The sequence below is a fragment of the Trifolium pratense genome, linkage group LG5, assembly GCF_020283565.1.
Source record: "Trifolium pratense cultivar HEN17-A07 linkage group LG5, ARS_RC_1.1, whole genome shotgun sequence".
NCBI classification, from domain to species: Eukaryota; Viridiplantae; Streptophyta; class Magnoliopsida; order Fabales; family Fabaceae; genus Trifolium; species Trifolium pratense.
The window spans coordinates 45,273,997-45,288,070 of record NC_060063.1 but is presented as its reverse complement, the minus strand read 5'-3'; the positions used below and the strand labels follow the sequence as shown (position 1 = coordinate 45,288,070).

At 32.6% G+C, this 14,074-nt stretch overlaps 1 protein-coding gene and 1 long non-coding RNA gene across 3 annotated transcripts; one reads left to right on the top strand and one right to left on the bottom strand.

The window, feature by feature from the left end:
- Positions 1-155: 155 nt before the first annotated feature.
- Positions 156-13,048, top strand: LOC123884466 (TMV resistance protein N-like). The gene is made up of 5 exons (XM_045933560.1): positions 156-935; positions 8,685-9,783; positions 9,934-10,221; positions 11,208-12,691; positions 12,788-13,048. The coding sequence occupies exons 1-5, from the start codon at positions 445-447 to the stop codon at positions 12,801-12,803; spliced, it is 3,378 nt and encodes a 1,125-aa protein (XP_045789516.1). The 5' UTR covers positions 156-444; the 3' UTR covers positions 12,804-13,048.
- On the bottom strand, positions 4,864-7,459 carry LOC123884473. 2 transcript variants are annotated; one of them, XR_006800811.1, is made up of 4 exons: positions 7,130-7,459; positions 6,763-6,832; positions 6,442-6,571; positions 5,600-6,355 (listed from the first exon to the last, which is right to left on the bottom strand). It is a non-coding gene; the product is annotated as an uncharacterized LOC123884473 (long non-coding RNA). The 2 variants fall into 2 exon arrangements; XR_006800810.1 differs by having other exon boundaries at positions 4,864-6,571.
- Positions 13,049-14,074: the final 1,026 nt, after the last annotated feature.

Sequence of the window (14,074 nt, the reverse complement as noted above, 5' to 3'; positions counted from 1 at the left end):
GTTCTTTCTGGAGCGTAGTGAAAACAGGTATATACTACTGATAGCCGTGTAAATGACGGAGATCAAATAAAAAAGGGTCCACACGCCTTAACAATAATACTTAATATTATTATTATTATTATTTATATATATTAATATTTTTGTTACCCTATCCCGTTTAAAACCTTTGAAAACGAATGCAATGTCCAGAAATATGTTTTTCTCGTTATCATCCAATTCATTATAACTCCATCTCAATATCCTATCAATTCTTTCATTGGGAACTTCGTCCAATTTAGCTAGTGCACTTCGTCCAATGGTGTTCTTTCTGGCGCGTAGTAAAAACAGGTATATACTAGTACTGATAGCCGTGTAAATGACGGAGATCAAATAAAAAAAGGGTCCCCACGCCTTAACAATAACACTTAATATTATTATTAACCAAAAAAAACAAATTACCATTCCATGGCTTCTTCATCCTCTGAAGCTGTGAGTACAGTAGATCTAAAAAAATATGATGTTTTCATTAGCTTTAGAGGTGATGACACTCGCTCCGGTTTCACAAGCCATCTTGACGCTGCGTTGAAGCGAAGCTATTTTGAGACATACATAGACTACAGAATTGAAAAAGGAGACCAAGTTTGGGCAGAACTTGAGAAAGCAATCAAAGATTCCACTCTGTTTCTTGTTGTGTTCTCGGAGAACTATGCGAATTCAACATGGTGTTTGAACGAAATCGTTGAAATAATGGAGTGTCACAAAAATGGACAAGTTGTTATTCCTGTTTTCTACCAAGTTGACCCTTCACATGTAAGGAAACAAACTGGGAGTTACGGCACTGCGTTTGCAAAACATGAGAAGCAAGACAACAATAATGATCATAAGATGATGCAAAATTGGAAGAATGCTCTTTTTCAAGCGGCTAATTTATCTGGTTTTCATTCTACCAAATACAGGTACTTTTTTTTTTTTTTTTATCTGGACTATATTTACACCTCCCTTTGTTTTAACTTTTCCCTATTATTTATATTTTTAATTCCTCTATTACATATGCTAAAAGGGGAGGTATCTTATGTACAATACCATTCATTTAAATTATTAACTGTACAAATGTCGAGTTATGTGTAGATAACTGAGCAGTTGAGTAATAGATTTGGTTAACTATCTTAAAATCAATTACCTTCAATTTTTTTTTAACTTTTTCATATGAAACAATCAGAAGTGTCTCATGTCCAATGACACTTGTGAATATATACTGAGATTCATTTAAATTATTATCATTACAAATGTGGAGTTATGTGTAGATAACTGGGGAGTTTGGGGAACATATTTGATTAACTGACTTAAAATTTTTCAAACAAGAAAAAAGCATTCATCCTTAAGTTTGTTTTAACTTTTTCATCTGAAAACAGTTAGAAGTATGTCTCATGTACAATGACACTTGTAAACCAATAGTTCTATTCCTTTAAATTATTAATAATACAAATGTGGGAAGTTATGTGTAGATATCAGGGGAGTTGGGAGACATATTTAGCTAAATGACTTAAAATCTTTCAAACAAGAAAAAAAAAATCATTAACCTTTAACTTTATTTTAATTTTCTCATCTAAAATCATACAGAGGTGTCTTATGTACAATACATTCATGAACAAATAATTAGATTCCTTTAAATTATTATCAATGTAGATGTGGGGAGTCATGTATAGATAACTCGGGAGTTGAGAAATAAATTTGGTTAACTAGCTTAAAATCTTTCAAACATGAAAAAATCATTCACCTTTAACTTTGATTTAACTTTTTCATCTGAAAACAATCAGAAGTGTGTCTCATGTCCAATGACACTTGTGAATAAATAGTGAGATTCATTTAAATTATCAACAGTATAGATGTGGATTTATGTGTAAATAAGTGGGAGTTAAGCAATATATTTTGTTAACTAGCTTAAAATCTTTCAAACATGAAAAAATCATTCAACTTTAACTTTGTTTTAACTTTTTCATCTGAAAACCGTTAGAAGTGTGTCTATATACAATGACACTTGTGATCAAACCGTGAGATTCCTTTCGATTATTAATAATACAGATGTGGGGAGTTATGTGTAGATACCTAGGGAGTTTGACAACATATATGGTTAACCGACTTAAAATCTTTCAAACAAGAAAAAATCATGCACCCTTAACTTTGTCTTAACATATATGTGAAGATCATTATTGGACAAACAGGATTAGATAGGAGACTCGAAGCATGAGAATAGCCTAGAGTTTCTTGAGACATTGGGGGAAAGGAGACAACATAGAATTTGAGCATCACACCAAGTTACATGCCACACACAATATGATACTAATCTTCAACCTTACATAGTTGTTAAAAAAACAATCAAAACAGAAAACAATAGTAACATATAACATTATTTCAAGTACATGACATTACAAGTAAAATCCATAAGTTTCCCTCTAAATACTAAGTAATTAAATATGCAATAAACAATTCTCATGATAACAACAAAATCATGATAAGCCAATTCCTTTTCTTCCTCTCATCAGACAACTTGAGCTTCAACTTCTCAATGTTTTTACTGCCCATTTAAGCTTGTTGAACAAGTGTTGTTTCAGATAATCCATGTCAAGCAGACACCATTTGCAAATTAGTTGCTTCAAGCTAATCATACCAGATGATAACTTGGAGTCGGCTACATCAGGTGAATCTCTTTGATGACATGCGTCCTGTTGCCCTACGTCATCCTAACCTACATCCCGCTGTCATTGTGTTCAAGCATCGTCATCTAGTATTGACTGCATATATGATGCATGTGCATGCTTAGCCGCCTGTTAGCTTATGCTGCAAATTAAATACGCACAAGTTGAGACTTCAGACATTAAAAAAAAAAAGAAGAGAGAATTGCTCCTACAACAACGAAAGCAAAGCATGCGAGTAACAAAGAAAGAAAAAAATAGAACATATGTGAAATTGTAATTTTCTCCATAGGGATCCATGGTGTAATAATTTTGTTGTTAAAGCAAAAGTTTTCATCAAAGAAGCAAGGCATAAGTGAAATTCCTGGCACGTAGTGGACAAGTGCTGTAACAGATGATACAGCAGTTGTCTGCGTTTCACAGAACAGAGTAAAGAGAACAGAGTAATAAAGTGCAGAAATATAAAGATAAACACAGTAGGTTTGTTAACCCAGTTCAGTGTAAACACACCTACTCTGGGGGATACCAATCCAGGAAGAATCCACTATAATAGTCCTAGTTCTAAGCCCTCAGCAAACTTCCAAGTTTACGACTTATCACCTAGCAACTACCCGTGCTATATTCTACCTAGGAACTCCTAGGTATGAGTTACTGCTCATTCCCTTTTCACTACCACACAGCCTGTGATAGTATACGATCTGCAACGATGGTGAAGTCACCCTTCAAGACACAAACGATCACAACCCGTGCTTAAAAGCTTAAGGTTGAATCTTTAATAGTACCTAACCTCCTTGCTTAAAAGCTTCGGAGTAAGTACACAACTTATAACTTAAACTAGTCCTAAGCTTGCATCAATGTGACACAAGAAAGGCTCACAATTAAAACACTCTAAAAGCTAAAACTCACACTTTGTAAAGTACTCTTTGGAATTCGTAAGTTATACGTTGTTTAAGCCTATGTATTTATAGTCTTCAATAATCTTGTTCTTCAAGATAAACCTTCAGAATTATTTGATCTAATCTTTATTGACAGCTCGCAAGATTTGTTTGAAAAAATAAATCTTCAACAAACTCTTCAATCCCAAAAATATATTTTTGAGAAAAAGATTTACTCCAAAAATAATATTTCTTCAAAAAAGATTTGAAACAAAAATATTGAAATATATTTTTGTAACAAATAAAACAAACCGCCTTCTTAGTATCTTTTCGTAACAAACGCGTTTTGGCTTACTGGATAAGCATAATCATATTTGTAGATCAAATCTTCAAAAGATATGAAAACGTAATTGTAGCGCATTCTGTTTTCCTGGGGACACATGCTGTACAGGCATTCTGCAGCATTTAGGGACAGCAGTTGGCTTATGATGTTTTTGCAAAATTGTAGTCAATCTTCAAAACCCAACAATAAGGAATGCCAAGTGAAAATATACAATACATTAACTCCTAAACCAACAAATTTCAAACAACAAGGCCTATGGCATCATCCATTCCAATAAGATATAACTCAGGGACAATAACATGCACCTTACTACTGCATAATCCTAGCCTTAATTAGTAGTCATAAGACCCCATATCTCAACATAAATATAAATAGGCCAACTCCTGACTTAATAAGAAAGCCTCACGCCTTTCATTAATATTCATTCCGACCAGTATTTCGAGGAAACACTTGATACATGTCGATACTACAATCGGAAGCTACAACAAGCATTGTTCTCTTCATCATTAACTAATAATTTTCAAACAATTTCTACAATAAATATTCACTACAACAAAACTGCTTTTTAACGTCGGCCTAAATGAGATGCTAAATGGCCAAAAACGGACGCTACGTAGTTCTTAGCGTCTACTTAGCGTCTGTGTCGTGACAGACACTTAAATGCCTGAAGCTAGACAGTTGCGTCCAGTAGATGCTATTTAGCATCTGTCACGTTAGATGCCAAGGGGACACTACTAACTTGTACATAAGGCAGACGCTACTAGCATCGGCTTGTGATAGACGCTACAGATATATATTTGCATTATAAAACGTCACTGGTAGAGTCCACTTTGGCAGACTCTAACTGTAGAGTCTGTCCTTGATGAATGCTATATATTAATTTTGAATTAAATAGCGTTTGCTAAAAACTGACTTTTTTTTTTTTAAAATATATATATTCATCAATTCTTAACATAAACATCTATTTCTCATATATATAGAATCTCAACAAAAAGGTCTACATCCATTTAAATTCATCAATTCTTAACATGACCATCTATTTCTCATATATAACCATATATATAGAATGTCAACAAAAAGGTCTACAACCATCAAAATAACAACCCACAAAATATATAACCTATCAAAATAGCTCTTAAACTTACCATCAAAATAACCCACAAAGTCTACAACCAACAAAATCAAGCATCTTCCTCTTCATCTACCGATTGATCATCCAATTCATTATTATAATGAGGATGAGAACTCTAACGAGAATGACAACTACAGGAGGCCGTCTCCAAAGCCATCATGCAACTTTGGAATTCTTCAAACTTTATTTCCAATGATCTGGTTCTCGCAGTTGACGCAGCAACCTCGGCTCTAGCAGCATCAGCATCAGAATCTGCATGTGCTGCAACAACCTCAACTCTTGCAGCCTCAGCATCTGCACGTGCTGCAGCAGCCTCAGCTCTAGCAGCTTCAATGATCTGGTTCTCTGCCCTATTGTGAGGTGCCTCTGATTCATAAATCAAGTTTTTATACTTAAGGTGTTTAGCCAAGTGTCCAGTACCATAACATATTCCCCGAGACTTACCCTTGGAAACATCTTACCATATTTGAATTCTTTCCATATTTGAATTTTTTACCAAAGACATTGTACCATATTTCAGCATGGTAAAAGAATAGAAGAAACACAACATTCTGAGTTTATAAGAATGCCCTGCGAATGCAAAATTATAAGATTAACATTGAACATGATTATAATTGTTGAATCTTAAATCAATAATGTATAAAGATATACAAGGAAATAAAGAAAAAAGGAAATGCCACAATCACATGGCAGCAAATATCATTTCAGATGCAACAAAAATACCTCTGTTACTTCCAATTGATGATAATAGAAAACATAACACAAGAAGCATTGAAGCAAGAAATCATTAGCATATAACCACCCACACTAAAGCATTGAAACAGCAGCAGCAAAAGTCTCTTGAAATTCATTTGACATGAAACAAAACAGCCCCATGAAGCCTTCAACAATGTTTTTATATTAAGAGTTTCAACTATTATACCTTATATCTCATTTCACAATATATATAATTCTTGCTAATGGTAGTATCGACCAATCTAAAATAATTACGCACTTTCAAGTTTTGGCACTTGTTTATTTCTTTCTTTACAAAATCTGAACATGTAGATACTTATTTCAGTGAACTATTTGTTCATTCTTATGAACAAATCATACCTCAACTTTAACCAATATAACAGATCATATGTTTTCTTATTTTCTTATGAACTATATGATTATTCAACTAAAAGCATGAAATTATAACATAAGAATAATCATATACTTCTATCCGTGTTCATCCACGCGGGTTTTTTATTCTTCTTCCTTATCTTGGTAAGAATATCGGTCAAACGTTTGCCACATTTTTTATGAAATGTGGTTTTAATTTGTTGCGCGTGGTGGGATGCCCATGAAGCTAACATCAGAAATAATAAAATAATAATTTGTTACATATAGGCTCAACAAAGTCATCAAATCACCACAAAATTAATTATGTCTTACTCCAAATCTTTCAAACCAAATTGTTTTATCTTTTTCTAGGGTGATATCACTATAGCAAGTGATATTGTCTGAAAAAGTCGGTTCTATAACACGCCTAATCGCTGCAGCAACCACATGGCTTGGAGTAAACCTAAAATCACATCAAGCAATTCAAATGACAAGTAAAATCATGCAATTCAAATGACACAAAACAGTTCCAACAATCTACAAGAGTTCCAACACTACTCCAATTTGAATTAACATGGAATTTTAACTAAATTATGAGCAATCATAATAAAATTAGTGACTTAATTTAACATAAGGTTAATCATATGATCTTACCTGGTACAAATACGACGTATAATGACCTTCCCACAAGTATCTTTATCATGGTTGTCCCCCTCCTCATCCTCTTGTTAGGCAAATCATTCAAACCCCAAATATAGAAATTATCAACAAAAATACAAAAAATTATGCCAAACAAAATAAAATGATTTACTCCTTGAGAGGCATTTTATCAAACATATACAAGACAGTAAGGTAGGTAGAAAAACCAGAACAAAATTAATTTGTAACTCAAAGATTATTGTGTTGTCATCAGTTCATCTCTTGTTTGACCCATAAAACGTGGTATAGAAACAAGCTAAAGAGAAACAACATGCAATCATTCAATACATTGGAACGGCAGAGAGATAAAGTTACTACATACCTTGGAAATGCAAAGAACGACAGAGAACGGCGGAGGTGTTTTGGTTCTTCGACGGAGTAGGGTTTGAAGCAGAACAACCGAGAGATTGACGGATTGTGCTTCCAGATTAAACAGCGGCGAAAGAGAATAAACGGTGGCGGAGGAGATTGAATAGCGAAGGAGGATTGAACGGCGGTGTATTGTGCGATTAGGTCGTCGGAATCGTCTCACTCATTTTGCTTTTCGTTTTTGTGAAATGTTATGTTTTTGGGAAAATATGTGTGTTAAGAAACAAATTTGTGAAAAAAAAATTATGATATAAAATTTAAAATGTTATTATAAGAGTGGGAATGAAAAAAAAATGTGGGAAGTGGTTTGAGTACCCCTTGTACTCCTTTATAATTCAAATTTACTTATCAAAAAAAAAAGTGGGAAAATGAAAATTTGTGAAAAACATTGGGCGCTTAACAAATAGTTTTTTTTTATATTTAATTTAATTAAATATAGAGTCCGCCACAATAGATGCTAAGGTTATTCATTTCTTCTTTTTTCCATAGCGTCTCATAGTGTCCCAAAAGGCGGACTCTATATTTAAATAATCAATTAAAATTTAAATTTAAAATAAAAACACACTAGCATCTGTCATGCAGACTCAAATGAGACGCTAGTAGCGTCCTTGTCAGGGCAGACGCTAAAAATTTTGAAGCTAAACATTTGTTGTAGTGATTAATGTTTATTTCATTTTCCAGTATTGAAATTTAAAACACACAATAAAAAATAAGCGGAATAAAACCATCTAACTATAATCACATGCTTACTTATTCTACAATAGTTTTTTTCACAAAGAATCAATATTTAGTTATTTACACCCACCCAAAAAATGCAGAGCAATTCAATTTCTTAAACCTAAATTTTGAGAGTTTTCCCCCAATTTGATTTTATACAATTGAAAGCAACCCTTGCAATTTCAAATCCAATACCAAAATGGGCACTAATTTTTCAATTTAAGATTACAAAAGTTTATAAATTGGAAGTAAATTATGAAGAATGAAAGAGATTGAAAGCCAAGATCGACATAGTGGAAAAGGAAAAAGAGAAGAGGGAAACTCACGAGCACAAAACACAATTCAGAGAGAGAGAGAGGCACGTACGACGGAGACAGAACCGGCCTCGCGGCGGTGGTGACGGTGACGGTGACAACTCTAAGTAGTAGAACGTCGCATTCTTGTGTATTTGATATGTTTGTTTATTAATTTTTAATTAAAATAAAAATAAATGTGGTATATTTGTTGGAGGTGTGTGTCCCAAATCCCAATAACATTTCTGTAAAATAATTTATCTATTTCCAATAAAGAAAATTGTCCCAAAATGATGGACTTGGAGGCAATTCATTCCCATTTATGACATAGTATATAGCCTACTTCATTTCAATAGTTTCATTTTTTTTTTCTGGGTACAAATATAGTTTCATTTTGAACATGTATAAAAAGGAAAGTGACTTGTGTGTATGAGTACTTTTTTTTATTTTTTATATTTTTCATAGTATTAATTATTTTATATTTTGTACATATGTTAGGACTGAATCTGACTTGATTGAGGATATTATCAGAGATGTATTAGAAAAGTTGAACCACAAGTACACAAATGATCTTACATGTAACTTCATATTAGATGAAAACTATTGGAGCATTCAGGATTTAATAAAAAAAATTGATTCAACAAAAGTTCAAATCATTGGACTTTGGGGCATGGGGGGCATAGGTAAGACAACACTTGCTGCTGCTATTTTTCACAAAGTCTCTTTTCGGTATGAAGGTAGTTGCTTCTTAGAAAATGTGACAGAAGTTTCAAAAACAAATGGAATTAACTATACATGCAACAGACTTCTTTCCAAGTTACTAAGGGAAAATGTTGATATTGACACTTCTAAAGTAATACCATCCATAATCATTAGAAGACTCAAACGCATGAAATCTTTGATTGTACTTGACAATGTGCATACTTCAGAACTTCTGCAAAACTTGATTGGAGTGGGAAGTGGTTGGCTAGGAGCTGGTAGCACAGTCATTGTGACGACAAGGGATAAGCAGGTGCTGATAAGTGGAGAAGTTGAAGAAATTCATCAAGTTAACAAGATGAACTCCCGAAATTCTCTCCAACTTTTTTGCTTGAATGCTTTTGGCAAATACTTACCTAAGGAGGGATATGTGGAGCTTGCAGAAAGAGCAATTGATCATGCCCAAGGCAACCCTTTAGCTTTGAAAGTGTTTGGATCATTTCTTCGTGGCAAAAGTGAAATAGAATGGAACTGTGCACTAGCTAAACTAAAGGAAATTCCCAATGGAAAAATTGATAGGATATTGAGATGGAGTTATGATGAATTGGATGATCAAGAGAAAAATACATTTCTAGACATTGCATGCTTTTTCAAAGGACATGAAAGGGATTGGGTAATAAAAATATTAAATGAGTGTGGTTTCTTTGCAAATATAGGGATAAGAACTCTTTTAGACAAGGCTCTTATAAGAGTTGACTTTGAAAATTGCATACAAATGCATGACTTGATACAAGAAATGGGAAAACAAATTGTTCGTGAAGAATCTCTTAAAAATCCCGAACAACGCAGTAGATTATGTGATCCTAAGGAAGTTGGTGACATGTTGAAAAATAATAGAGTAAGAGATGATACCCTCATTTGACTTTCTTTGTTTATATTTTTTGACAATTTTATCGTCCTCACTTGCTTTCCTAAACACTGTGTTTAATTTCTTTACAGAAAATGCAACTTACTATAGAAATACTAACTCTGAGTTTTTTTTTTCCAGGGAACTAAGATTGTTGAAGCCATATTTTTTAATGCTGATGAATATACAAATATAAATTTAAGCCCCAAAGCATTTAAAAAAATGGTAAACCTAAGGTTACTTGCTATTCAAGACCAAAAGGGATATGTAAGCCTTCCATATGGTCTTGACTTATTGTCAACAAATTTGAGATATTTTTCTTGGCATGGATATCCATTGAAGGCTCTATCTCCATCCTTTTGTCCTGAAATGCTTGTGGAGCTTTGTTTGATAGAAAGCCATGTACAAAAACTTTGGAATGGAGTCCTGGTAAGCATTGCCCATGTATTTAATATTATACTTCTATTTTTATAATTTTTTAAAATAGTTCTTTAGCATTTCTGAACTTTCATATATAAAACTTTTTTTTTTATACATGTTACATTAAAAACATAAAAACATTTAGCATCTGATGGTTTTCTTTTAATAATTATTATAAAAAAATCTTTTAAAAATGTGATAATGAATACATACAGTACTTGTGTATTTCTCAATTAAAAAAAAACTATTCTCTAAAAAATAATCAATTACCTTCTATGATAAATATTTTTACTATTTAGAAAATTTCATTTAATACTCCTTTCGATTCTTTTTGTATGAGAAATACGGGTCAAAAAAATTGATGTAATTTGTGATGGTTCCTAGATTTTCTCACAAATATTTTGCGAAGCGTGATTTAGAAGGGTCTCGGTTTGTCACTAAATCCGTCGCTAATTTAGTTTGTGGCGGAAATTTACTAAGTTAACGACGAATTCTTGCCCTCACTAAATTTAATTTTTCTAGTAGTGAACAAAAGGTATAATTTTCCCTATAAAGATTAAAAGTCAAAGAAAATTAATTTTATAGTGACAAAAAAAAAATCAAATTTATAGGAAAAAAAAACCTTTTTAATCTTCAAATGTACTTTTTAGTGAACACTCATCACATACCTTAAAGGTTTGTTGGATATAGTAGCACTCAAATATACAATCATTTAATATCATATCATTTTTATATTTATTTTTTTTAAAATTAAATTTAACTTAAACACATGTTAAGAAAGTAAATGTTAAATTTTAATATAAAATTTTAATTTTAATTTTCCTAACATGTGATCTTAAGACACTATTACTAAAACCCTAAAATTATACTGACGTCCTAAAGAAGTTTCCCTACCTTTGTTAGTGGTTGCCAATTGGAGTGGTTGCCAATTGGGAATTCTAGGATTTAAGAAATTGTACTAATTAACTTGTTTGACTAATTGTATATTGTTACAGCATTTGCCAAATTTAGAGAGACTTGACCTCACTCGCTCCAAAAAATTGATAGAGTGCCCAAATGTGTCTGGTTGCCCGAATCTAAAAGTTTTAATACTTAATAGTTGTTGTAGCTTGCCTGAAGTTGATTCATCAATTTTCCTTCTCCAAAAGCTTGAACGATTATGGATGGCTGGATGTACGTCACTAAAGAGCCTTTCCAGTAACACTTGTTCACCAGCCCTCACTGTATTAGATGTAGAGCGTTGCATCAATCTCCAAGAGTTCTCAGTCACATTTGCTTCCACTGATGGTTTGGTTTTGTTTTTACCAGATAGTTGGAATGGGAATGAACTTCCATCATCAATATTGAATAAAACAAATCTTGGAACCTTTCAATTTCCTTTGATTGAATGTCTTGTGGATCTTCCTGAAAACTTTGCCAATTGTATTTGCCTCCATAGTCCACCAAATCGTGAACTTGACCATTCCATCACCTTACATAAATTACTTTCTAGTCCTGCCTTCATCACTTTAAAATACTTAATCATTTCTGGTATCCCTATGTTGTCTGAAATCTCAGACAACATCTCCTTACTATCATCATTAGAGGATTTAGAACTACATGATATTGGCATTAGAAGCTTGCCCGAAACCATTAAGTATCTTCCCCGACTCTACCGGCTTTATGTTTGGTTTTGTAAAATGCTTCAATCTATTCCGATGCTTCCACTCAATCTAGTCAATTTCACTGTCTTTGATTGTGATTCTCTTGAGAAAGTGTTGAGTTCAATGGATGATCCATATGACAAACCCAATCCTAGTACTGTTATTCTCCGTAACTGCAAACAATTGGATCCGCATTCGTATCAGACAGTTTTGAACAATGCTATTGCTGCGATTGAACTTGGAGCAACTGGAGAAGATAATAGTAGCATTCAGTACCTGTTACCTGATATGCCTGGCAGAGACTATCGGTTCCATTACCGTTCTACACAAGTTCCAATCACTCTTGAGCTTCCTCCTAATTTGTTGGGTTTCGCCTATTACTTGGTTCTTTCTCAAGGTGAAGTGGGAGGAAGTGCACGTTTTGGATGTGAGTGCTACTTGGACAGTAGTTCAGTTGAAAGGATCTGTATAACAAGATTCCCTAGACCCGACATGTTCGAATATAGCATGTATTATTATGATAATGAGACTATAATCGACTTCGCGTCAGATCATGTGGTTTTATGGTATGATCCAGTATCTTGCAATCAGATAATGAAAGCAGTTGAAGAAATAAAAGCCATTAATGATGTGAACAGCACCAGTTACAATCCAAAGCTTACATTTAGATTCTTTATTGATGAAAATAAAACTCCATATGATGAAGTAGCAATAAAAGAGTGTGGGTTTAACTGGATATATAAAAAAGAAACAGTTCCTCCAACAAGGAAATTAAAGCAACATGTCTTTGGAACTCCAATGGCAAGCCTAGAATTAGATGAAACAAAAGGCTTGAGGTAATCTTCTTAGCACTTATCATACTAATTATAATAACTAATGGGTACTACATTTAGTTTACATGTTCTGATGATTCATTTTATGTTTATGAGTAGGTATTTACTTGAATAGGATTTGGTGGAAACAACATGGACACTTGTGTTTGGTTGGAGAGAAGAAAAAAGCAAGAGAGGAAGAGGAGAGAACATGGCCAAATTTGGATATAAATTGTTTTCAATGTATTCTTCAATAATAAAGGTATAACATAAGATATTGGTACTTATGTATGATTGTGAGCTTTAGCGAATGATGTCATGTATTCTTCATTATTGTTCTTACTAAACTGTCTGAATATTCAGTTTTGGGGTATTATTAAACCATCTCTATAATATTTTTATTTATTAAAGGACGGGCACTGAATAGACAATCTCCATTCATAAATTGTTGAAGAAAAATTTATGAACCAAAACATTTTACAAATATTAGATGCCAAAAAATAAACAAATTAGCATAAATGTTTAGAAAATTATGTTTCAAACACGCACATGACAAATATATGGTCTGCCTACCATTTATTTTAAAAATAATATATTGCCCTTTCTTGATTTACTTACTCATTCCACTGCGTAATAATATTTTTTTTAAGGACTGTGTAATAATATTTGAAACGGTGTCAAATATATATTGGTCAAATTTCTGTTCAAATAATAGGTATGATAAATCAGAGGAAACATCGTACACAAGTTACGAATATTACTATAACGAATATAAATTATAAAAAATTCACCGTTGGATTGAAAGTTTATATCGTATAGATCATTCATAATTTTTTTTAAAAAATTGAAAAATTATTTGATATGTTATTGAGACCCATCAAGATTAATGGTTTGTGGATTTTTATTAAATACCGCTAATTTCGATGGGTCTCAATAACCTACAGTATCAAATGATTTTCAAAAAAATTTTAAAAATTTATGGATGATCTATACGATATAAATTTTTGATCCAGCGATAAATTTTGTAAAATTCATTATAAAAATATTGAATACTTGTGCACCATGAAAGACTTTATGTTAAACAAAGCCTAAATTAGATACTACTACTTCACAGCAGTTTATAAAAATTTAAAGCACCAAAGTTCGGAGAAATTTTTTAAAGAAACTAAAAATAAAAATTTGTATATTTAAAGAGATTAAAAACATATTTAACCGTAATACATTCCAGCATTTCTCACATAAAAAAATGGATAAATCATCAGTTTTTTTATTTATATTTTCAGATACTCAATCCCACGGAACTTTTTGTGGGCGCTGTTGTTGAACATGAATATATTGAATGCACTGGATCAGCAATCCAAGCTTTAGTTTTGTTTAAGAAGCTATATCCAAAATACAAGAGAAAAG